At 40.9% G+C, this 10,504-nt stretch overlaps 1 protein-coding gene across 1 annotated transcript; it reads right to left on the bottom strand.

Annotated features, from left to right (window-relative positions):
• Positions 1-3,822: 3,822 nt before the first annotated feature.
• Positions 3,823-8,314, bottom strand: LOC133896094 (homeobox-leucine zipper protein HOX5-like). Its single transcript, XM_062336609.1, has 3 exons — positions 7,731-8,314; positions 7,272-7,654; positions 3,823-4,487 (listed from the first exon to the last, which is right to left on the bottom strand). Exons 1-3 carry the CDS (start codon positions 7,846-7,848, stop codon positions 4,170-4,172), a joined length of 819 nt encoding a protein of 272 aa, XP_062192593.1. The 5' UTR covers positions 7,849-8,314; the 3' UTR covers positions 3,823-4,169.
• Positions 8,315-10,504: the final 2,190 nt, after the last annotated feature.

The following is a 10,504-nucleotide window of genomic DNA, read 5'->3' on the forward strand; positions in this document are numbered from 1 at the left end:
ACCAAAGTTCTATTCTTTCTTTAAAACATGTCATTCTGCTGAGGAACACGTAGGGTAGAAAATTGATGCCCAATGCCATATTCAAGACAGAAAGCATCAAAGAGATAGTTCTTAAATTTAGTATCATTATCACTGTGAATTGCTTTCAATACACCAGTGAGTTCCTTGAACAATCTCAAAGCTAAGCTTTGAAAGTGTGAGAACACTTCATCCTTGCTAACAAGAAAGAACACTAAAGAGTAGCAAGAGTAGTCGTCAACAATAACAAGTACATATCACTTGCCACTCACAGAACGAACTCGAAAGGACCAATAGTGTCCATATGGAGAAGTTATTTTGGTCATTTAGTCATCACCCGATTAACTAGTGTGTGAGAGGTGGTAACCATCTTGCCTTGTCGATAAGGATCACAAATAAGGTTCTTCTCAAACTTGAGTTTGGACAATCCTCAGATCAAGCAAAGGGCACTCAAATGAGTGAGAAAGTCAAAACTCATGTGCCATAGCCTCCTATACCACATCCAAATCTCAGAAAAGGGTTGAGCAATCAAATATCGAGAAGACCCAAAAGACTCAGAACAATCGGCTCCAAATACTCTCCCTATTCGAGAAATCCGACAAATCAAATTTTATGAGGAATCAAGAACTTGGGAAGCATCACACTTGAAGTGCACTTCCAAGTCATGATCCAACAACTGAGATACAAAAAGTAAATTGCATCCTAGATGCTGAGATACAAAAAGTAAATTGCATCCTAGATGCTCCACCAAAGCTACATCCTTGAGAGTGAAACTCTCACTCACTCTTACCCTACATTTGGCCTTTACTCTTCATTTTCTACCATCCGAATGTGATGTACTCATGTCATTTCATCAGGGTGAGGCTGGAGAATCATGATGCATCTCCGGTCATATGGCACGAATAATTAGAATCGATGAGGCACTTGTTCTCTAGGCCTACGCCTCCCACCTACACAAGATAGGACAAGCTCGAGTACTCAGTGCTGGGGTGAGTCAAAAACTTATTGGGAATCCAGCACCGAGTCGCTCGAGGAGTAGGAGCAAAGGTAGGTGTACATAAAACAACTCTAGCATGCTGGGGGTGAGTACCATGATGAGAAAAATATGGTCCGCCAAGGCACTGTGACTCAAAGCCTCTAACACATGAACCAAAACTATATGAATCATGGTAAGATTCACACCAGGCAACACCTCTAGGGTGTGTGTCATGCCTCCTGTCGATTCGGATTCCGATGACACGGTGTTCGGCATCTCGGTGCTTGGTGGTCTTCAGTCGGTCGGCTTGCTGTCGTTCACGCTGAGGCCGTGGAGCCTGTGTTGTTGTGGTGGTAGTGTTGCTGTTGCTGCTATGATTCACGTCTTCGTGTGTGATTTTGCAGTGGTCTTCGGCGGGTGCTTAGCGCGCTTGAGGTGGTCTTGCCAGTTGATCGTAGTGCTCGCAGTGTCTGTGATCATGTGGGATTGGCCGTTGTGTGCGCTCGTTCTGTTGCTTTCCGTTTTTGTGGTGGTTTAGCTGTACAGTTGTGCACGGTTGTTGCCTCCATTGGCTGTATTTTGGCATTGGTTAGCTTGTTCGGCAGTGACCTCCCTAGCTCGGTGTGGAGCTCCCTTCTGTCGCGGTGTTCCCTTCTCTTTGCGTGTTGGCTGTTGTGTGCCCGACGGCTGGCACTGTGGCATAGTATCTTCGAGAACACACACCCTAACAGCCTTGGCATAGAGGGGTATCTCTGTTTTCTGGGACAACGCTCTTGTGTGCCTTGCCTTTAGCTTCTTCGTTGAAAAGTAAGAATGTTCCTGTTCTCTTTTAATGTAAAACTTGCAATTTGCTATATCATGTGCCTGTTAATCTGTGTGCTAATATTAGGAATAATTGCATGCTAGTACGGTGGGTTTTTATGCTCGGTGATGATAGCTATCTTAGGGAGATTAGTGTGACAGTACAATGTTTGTTCTAGAGTGCAATTGTATAGAATTTCATATTCTTGTATATTGTCTTGTTTATCTGTAGGCAACTAAATTGTTCTATATGTTTTGATAGATTAGTTGGAGCATTTAATATATGCTAGCTATCTAAGTGTTAGATAATTAAGACATTAAACTTGTTCATTGCAATCTAGAACTCTAATTTGGTACTGTCACGCTAGTTGATGATCCATATAAGTCATTGGCGTTCGATGGTTGTTAATTCGGTAATCCGCACTGAGAGCTCACTAAATTACTTAACACATGTTCATATATTTCTTATGTTATCCCATCTTGTGATGTTGATTGCCATGGTTTATGTACATTTGAATATGAGTATCATTATTTATGTTAAATGCTTTAATGAAATGCTCATGTTTGAATATGCATTATTTATTCTTAGCTTTTATTTAATGGTCATTATGCTTAAATTAAGAATCAATTTAATTAGAATGTTGTTAAATAAACGTTTGAAACAACATGACACCGGTTAACTTGATGGTTGAAAACCTAGCTGTTGCGCTCTTCCAAATGCGAACACAGAACAGCTTCTGGACACACCTCGAAGCACCTAACCAGGTGGAGGCCGACAACCATGGAGCCTGCCAGCGCCCCTTCTCACAGGCAACAACATGCCAACATACTGTCGAAGAACAATCCTAACCTCACCGACCTCAGGCCGGCAGCATCTTGACCTAAACTGACTGACTACCATACGAACTATTCCTATGACACAACAACCCCCCATGAGATAGGGTAGAGACATCAGGCTGTTTCTGCATCACATGCGCCATCATCAGTAGCCAGAGCCATCGCGGCCTTCATGATCGAGTCACAGTCACTGCTCAGACATCTAACAGAATAACAAAATCCTCTCTCCAACAGAATAAACTGGACATCTAAAAGGGTAGAATAATCTCACAAAACTTGGATTTTATCCAATACTGTTTTTCTCTTAGACAGATAGCTTGACGAAGAATGAGCAGGGGGCACGAATTTTGGACGGATTTATTCATCTCCTCTTGTGGTTGTGCAAATGGTTATGTCTCTATGGCAGTGGTTGCCCACACTCAATTCTCCAAAAGAAAGACAGTGGCTACAGTTTGTGCCCACACTCAATATCCACCACAACAGAAATCAATGGCTCATACGTATTGACCGTTCCTTGGATCGTGGGCTATTTTTTCCCGTTACAAGTAAAATTTATTTTGAGCACTGGCATAGTCCCCACAATGCCACAATATAGTTTGGTCATCAATAACTATTGTAGTAATATATTCAATTCTATAAAACTGAAACTATTATCAGAAGAGTTTTAAGAATCCACCTACATCATTATCATGTAAATTACCAATTTGAATATTTGTAAAGATATTGCCACAATGATACTTATAGTTTTTTTTTTTTGGCTCCAGTATCATTATTTTTTGAGGAGTTGCAAATGACATGGGAACAGCTAATTTTGTACCATGATCATTTCCCTTAGGTACATATCTTTCTAGTTATTGGTGTACTGCAAAAACCAAGCAATCGATGGAGTTTAATTGCCTGAAAAAAAGACAACAAAAAATAACTGACATGAACAGCATCCAAAGCTAAAGGATCATTATAAATTACTCCTTTGCTAACCCGTGACTTTCCTACTTGCACATTAGCTTTGGTAGTGACCATAGCCTTATCCTTTTAAGATTTAGGATTATTTGGACCTGAACTTGCAAGCAGGAATTACTCTACGTAAGTATTAAAAAATCTAGATAAAACATGCCGTACTATGCTTTTAATTATATAGAAAACGGAAGTTACTTTCACCAAATGTAGGGGCAAAAATAACACCAAGTGCATGTACCGAGTATGGCATTTCGTATTTACAGAACCGAGTGTGATATAGATTCATGTCCAAACAACATAAAAAACTCTTTTAACAAAACAACAGGCCTGTTATTGCACAATTGGTCAACACGTCCACTTATTCCAATCTTTCAGTCACAAGTTCGATTCATATATTATCATATATGAACATATAAAACCTTCAAAACATATACGTGGAACAACACCAGTACTGTTTGCTGACTCAAAAAACATTTGATGGCACATAATTAACACAATAATTATATGGTGCCGAAAAGGATCGAGACCAGGAGAGGACTTCTCTTTGCACTTGATTCATGGACCCATTCAACCATCCACCTCAGTTGTTTAAGAACCAGGAAGCCCAGCTGCCAAAATGCGCCTCCTCCTCCGCAGCGTGGTGGGCGAACCCAGCAGCGAACATGGCGTCCGGGAGGTTAAAGCTGCAGCCCTCGTCGCTGATCATGCCGCCGTCCTCCTCCTCTGAGGAGAGCGCACCGTGGCCACCGCTGCTGAGGTCTTCCTTGAACTGCTGCGCCAGCAGTTTCTGCGTGCCTGACACTGTAGTGTGGTTGTCCGGCTGGTCGACCTCTTGCGCCGCGGTGGTCGCTGAGGGGAACGTCTCCTTGCCTTGTAGCTTTTCGGTTAGGGAGATCACCTGTAGCACACATTGTTAATTGTGTTTATCTCGGTGATCAAACTCATTTAGTTGGCATTGTGAGCTGATCTGATACATGGGGCCCATCAGCACATGCAAGCTCTAGGTGTGTATAATTTTTCCGTGTACGTTTACATCTATGACACAGCATGTGGCGATCAAATGCTTATGTAGAACAAAGGTACGTGTGATAAATTGTGGAATGTCTCAAGAGGTCTTATGAAAGATTCTAATGGTTTCTAACATATCATTATTTTCCTTTCACTCCAATGTCAGCTGAGCTCAAATTAGTAGCTAGATTGATTGCAAAGTGCAAGCAAGTAGTATTTCTGTATTTATATTCGTTCTACAAAATAGACTACTAGAATAAGCTCTAAGCAATATAAATTAGTAATACAGATCAGCCCCACCCCAGATTGTTTTAGGAATGTGCTAAGCTATTATTTTTGAAAGGGTTTTAGCAATTCTCCTTTTATATCACAGATAGCTTCCATCACATAATGGCAGCTCAGTTTTTTTTTTAACCCTTTTTACTATTTCTAGCCAGCGAACAATTTAGTACCATCCCTATTTTCTGAGTACCCCCTCCATTCAGAAATAGTAAGCGTATTTCTTTTATGCTCGGTCTTCGAAATTGAATTTTGACTAAGGTTTTCTCACAAAATATATTATTTATAGTTACAAAACCTATATAGTATGAAATCATTTTGAATTGTGAACCTAGTTGTATAATTTTTATACACTAGATAATTTTATAATTTGATTAAATGTTAGTCAAAGTATATAAATTTTGACTTTTCCAAAAAGAAATACACCTACTATTTCTGAACAGAGGGAGTAGTATTCTGCAATTGAAATGGCATGGGTTATACATGATTGCTAATTAGTATAATCTGATCTGAGTATAGAATATACAATATATCAATTGGTCCAACCTGTATACATTAACCCATTAATTGGACAACTGCACTACTCTTGAGATCCCCATTTATTGACACTTCTACCTAAGAACATTCAAATTTCAAAGGATTATTAAAAGGGATTGAAGATGGCATAAATGTTGCGAATTCTGTGGACGTCAGTTGTGATATTTCAAGAAGTTCTCAAACAGTTACTACATAAAGAAGTTGGCCAGGTGGGTATATTTATAGCAGTGAAAAAAAATTCTAAGATCCAACCACTCGTTCAAAAAATATAGAAAAGACAAATACTTAGTGAATAGGGCAATGATTGCAGTATTTCATTAAGTATTTGTCTTTTCTTCATAGCTTACAAATGAGATTGGTGTAATCATGAAGTCTTTTAGAGATACAGAACACATCTTCCCCCATATAAGGTAATTTTTTGAGATTTAAATCCATTTTTATTCTCGAACAGTTATACCTGTTAAAGAAACCTTAAACCCTAGCGAGTTTAACTGATTCTTCAATTTACATACACCTCTTATGAATTTTCATTCCAAATTAAACCATTGTTTTGATTTAATTGACGAAGAAACAAAAATACATCTGCTCAAAAAATGATTGAATATTTCACAACAAATAGCTGGTTACAACAGTTGACCAAAAAAAATGTAACACTGCACTTTTTCTTAAAAAAAGTATGATACATAGATTAGAGTAATTAATTCTTCCACAGCACATAGATTAGTGTAGTTTATTGAATTTACACTTGGGTGGTGTGTGATAGGTACCCAAGATTCCTAACCACTATAGAGTTTGATTGGATAATAGGTAAAAATATATCGAGCAGTTGGTCGCCCGCCGCTAGATGATAGCTATAGCCAATTAAAGGGGACAACAAGGCAAAGCAATTTGCACATAGACCCTTCTCCTTTCATAAAATTTGGATTCCAGAACTACCTTTTTCAATGAAATCCTCAAATTTTTAATAATATTGAAGTGGCCTTTACCGAGAGGGCTGCAATGGCTTGATACTAATGTCTTTGGACGAGTAGAGCATATTTAAATATAAGAAAGACTAGTTAGTTGTTTTTTCTGGCAAGAGTTTTCAAATTCTGGAAAGAACCTTACTATCCTAGTAACATTATGGAAATGCTTTTTTATTGTTTTGATGTATAGTTGAAAGTTATTAGGTTACTATTGGTATGTTCCTCACTTCCTCTTATTGTCAACTATGTTTCAAATGTGATTCAAATTTTTAATTGCCAACGTTTTAAAAAATTCAAGACAAAGTATTAAAGTGATATCCAGAGGAATTATGGACACTCTAAAAAAAACTTTTACGGAGATGATTGATATAACCATTTGGAATGTCAGCAACTTAGTAGTGTATTTCTTATTGTACAAAGTGCTCACCGCTACATCTACAATGACATACTATTGTTGATCATCGATGATGCAAATTAAACTATCGCTGATAGCTAGTAGTATCTATCTAAGACACTATTGCTGACACACGTGCTAGGTATTTGCGTTAAACAAATGACCATGAGAGCGAGTCCACATTCCCTGTTCCTAAATCTTAATTGCATTTCCTACAAATATTCTGCGCTTACAATATCTTTTGCGTTTTATTTAGGAGAGTTCAGGAGATAGCGAAAATAAAGTGGGAAAGGCAAAATTAACCTAAACTGTAGCTCAATGCATGACAACTAATATTCTTAAGTGGTCAACACCAGCAAGTTCAAGGATCTCAATGGCATTTCCTACTTTATTCGATCCCCCTACGCACATGCGCCTTCGATCCACAGCGGCGACCAAGCTGATTGACGAAGTAAAAAAAATGATCAACCATGGAGGCGACACGGATTAAGGCGGCTACCTGTGCCCGGAGGCGGTCGTTGTCGGCGAGGAGGCCCTGTTGGTCGGCGGCGAGCGCGTCGTAGGCGGCCTTGAGGCAGTCGAAGTCGGTCTCGAGCTGCTTAGTCTTCCACCGCGCGCGCCGGTTCTGGAACCAGACGGCCACCTGCCGGGGCGCCATCCCCAGCCGCCGCGCCAACTCGGTCTTCCGCTCCGGCTCCAGCTTGTTCTCCTCCTCGAAGCTCCGCTCAAGCAGCTTAACCTGCTCCGCCGTCAGGCGCCGCTTCTTCTCCGGCGCCTGCTCGTCGTAGTACTCCTCCTCCAGGAGCTCCTCGTGCGTCGTGAAGAAGGGCCGCTTGCCCACCCGCGCGTCCTCGTACCTGCCCAGCACCGCCATCGGAACGCCTGCGTCGAGGGAGATGAAGCTCAGCTAAGCAAGCAATCGGAGCGTCAGGAACTGCCGATCCGATCCAGATCTCACATTGGATTAACCCGTTGCTGTTGGCGCTGACGCTGCCGCCGCCGCCGAAGAGCAGCATCTGTGCGCCGCCGCCCTGCCGTGCGCCGCCGGAGTCAAACCCCACGCGGCCCGGATCCATGCTGCGTCTTGTTCTTGTCCTCTCCTAGCCCCTTCCCTCCCCCAAGAACCCACCAAAACCCAATCTTGAAACCCGTGCACGCCCGACCACACGCGCACGCGCGCGCACACACACTTCACCGGCGACTAGGGCTGCACAGCGACCGCCGCCACCGAGGCTATCGAGGCGGGTGGGCGGCTCAGAAGCAGGAGGCGACCTTGTGGCGGAAGAAGCTGGTGCTCCAGAGCATGCGCGTAGACGTCTTCATGGGGTACAATGAGAACCCCATGACCCTGCCGAAGTGAAGGAGACGAGCTTCCTCCGGCGACCTATCCCTTCCGGTGGCCGGCGGGCAGGGACCGAAACGTGAATAGAGTCTTCTGGAGGGGGTGGACACAGAGGATGGGCCGATCGATGATCGGAGCGGCGGTGGTGGATGCTGCTGCTACTGTTTTTTTTTGGAATTTTTTGGCTGAGTTCTGTGGCTAGGGTTGAGAGCGTTAGGAAAGGAGGATTATATATATAGGAAGCGAGCAGGCTAGAGGGGTAAGTTTTTAATTGACCAAAATGCCCTTGGTTAGGGAGTGGTGTTGCCTCCTAATCGGGGGATTAGGGATTTTTATTTGGAAATTTGAAGTGATTTGGGGATCTAGGTTACCGATGATGATGGAGGATCGCGGACACGTAGTAATCAAGGTTTAAGGTAGGGCAATTTTGCTAAATAGGTTGACTTTTCTTGATTGAAAAGCATTTTTTTTTGGGAGAGGAGGTTGGGATTCCCGATCCCTAGGTGTGTGCTGGCAAGTCTAAATAAATTTTCAGTTCGGTGATAAACTTTCAAAATAAGATACCCTCTCCGTTTTTTTATTTTTGCTTTTTAGAATCTGTGCAGTTAAGCTTTGGAAAGTTTGATCATTAATATGTTTAAAACAAATGTGTTTATACTATTAAGGTCTTGGTAAGCAATATCCTCTATGAAAATTATACTATCAGAGTTGTTTTTATAAATGATTTAACAAAAAATATAATTTTATTAGTATATATTTATATTAAGTTATAAAAAGTAGTAGTCAAAGTTATATCTCAAATACCATGAAAAACCTATAAAGACAAATAAAAAACAGACGTAGTATAAAGTTTTTGAAAATCCAGCAAATTTCAAATGTGGACGCAACATTTTGCATTAATGTCAGGGTGATAAACATCTTCATTAACATCTACATGTCAGGGTGATAAACATTTTGCTTAATTGTTTATTTCTTAAAAGTGTTAGCTAGCACTCGAACTTAAGATAATATTAAATTATATGCACCGAAACTCATGGAAAGGCTCTTTAAACTAGACGGCATAGTCGCCGGGCGGATGTTACGGGCGATTGAAGAAAAGCAAGGCTTGATCAGACGGTAGCCTGGATGTCTACTAGTCGTTGATCTATTGGGTGCACATAAATTAGTGTTAGTTTTGCGACAAAATGGTCATAAGGTAATTCACAATGTAGAGAGTACGTGTCGTTAGTGGTGTTAAAATAAGCATAGTTTTCGTGAGCTTCGAGATTCACAAAAAATGCATTTTTTTTCTACATGTGTTGGGATTCGATTTCATGAATAAGCTATGCTTGTGCTACGGCAGGCTAACGAATCGTAGCATTTTTGGAGGCACACAATGCCATATTTTCATGTCGAAGCAGTTATGTTGCATGTGCGTTGTGAGCAGTGATCCCATCTCTCGAGGGGCCCAGGAAAGAGAGGACGTGACCAGAAACATGCTCCTCACATTTCTAATCCCTTGCGCAGGTTTTTCTCCATTCTCCAAAAACAATTTCATCTAACTAGTCTTTAAAATAGATGTTTGTAATATTAACGATATTTTTTCTCTTCCTTCCAGCATTCCAGCTCCTTTTCTTTTACGCAGCCCCGGGAAACCAAGTCTTAGGGTTCTAGATTTTTCTGAAGACGTTTTGGATTTGGTTTTTTTGGAAACGTTTTTATAATAAATTAGAATTGATATGTGCAATTGTTTGGTTAGTTCAGTAAATTCAGATTCTTAAAACTTATGTGTGAGAGAGAGTTGATTCTAATGAGAAACAACATTTTAAGTGATTCTTCTGCTAGTAAAAAAATAGAAATATTTTCCTTAGTTTTTACCAAATCAGAAACAAAATTGCCTGTGGCAGGAATTTTTTTCAATTTCTTGATAGAAACGCTTCAAGAATCCTGCCAAACGCCCCCTTAAATTTTTTTAAGGAGTCAGACACGCACGCATGTGCCGCGTTCCAATTACTATTAGCGTGTACTCTTTCTTCTTCTTCTTTTTTTGTCAAAAAGGACACCCGGCCTGAGTTGGTTTACATACTTCTTTGTCTGAATTACTCCAAATTTCAAGAGCATGACCTTTTTTTTCCTTTGGTCTAATCTAGAGCTGATATACTTTTCGTGTAAAATTCTTACACTGCAAACAGGGGAGTTTACTGATTCCGCGCACAATCCTTGTTAAGACGATGCATTTGTGTATGACAATGGCATCAATAGGCGAAAACTAGTCCCGGAGACGGAAGGGTTCAGACTGCATCATTTGAGAACTGATTAGCAGAAAACAAAAATCAAATTAACCAAAACAATCCGAGCAAGCATAAATTAGTCGTTGTCTTCCCAGCCGGCCGATTTCCACGAACGAGCAG

This window comes from Phragmites australis, chromosome 16 (genome assembly GCF_958298935.1).
Source record: "Phragmites australis chromosome 16, lpPhrAust1.1, whole genome shotgun sequence".
Lineage (NCBI taxonomy): Eukaryota > Viridiplantae > Streptophyta > Magnoliopsida > Poales > Poaceae > Phragmites > Phragmites australis.

Coding starts and splice junctions, on each gene's coding strand:
- LOC133896094 (XM_062336609.1), bottom strand. CDS start 7,848: ATGGATCCGGGCCGCGTGGGGTTTGACTCCGGCGGCGCACGGCAGGGC. Junction 7,655..7,730: donor CAGCAACGGGTTAATCCAAT/GTGAGATCTGGA, acceptor CCCTCGACGCAG/GCGTTCCGATGGCGGTGCTG. Junction 4,488..7,271: donor ACGACCGCCTCCGGGCACAG/GTAGCCGCCTTA, acceptor TGTGTGCTACAG/GTGATCTCCCTAACCGAAAA.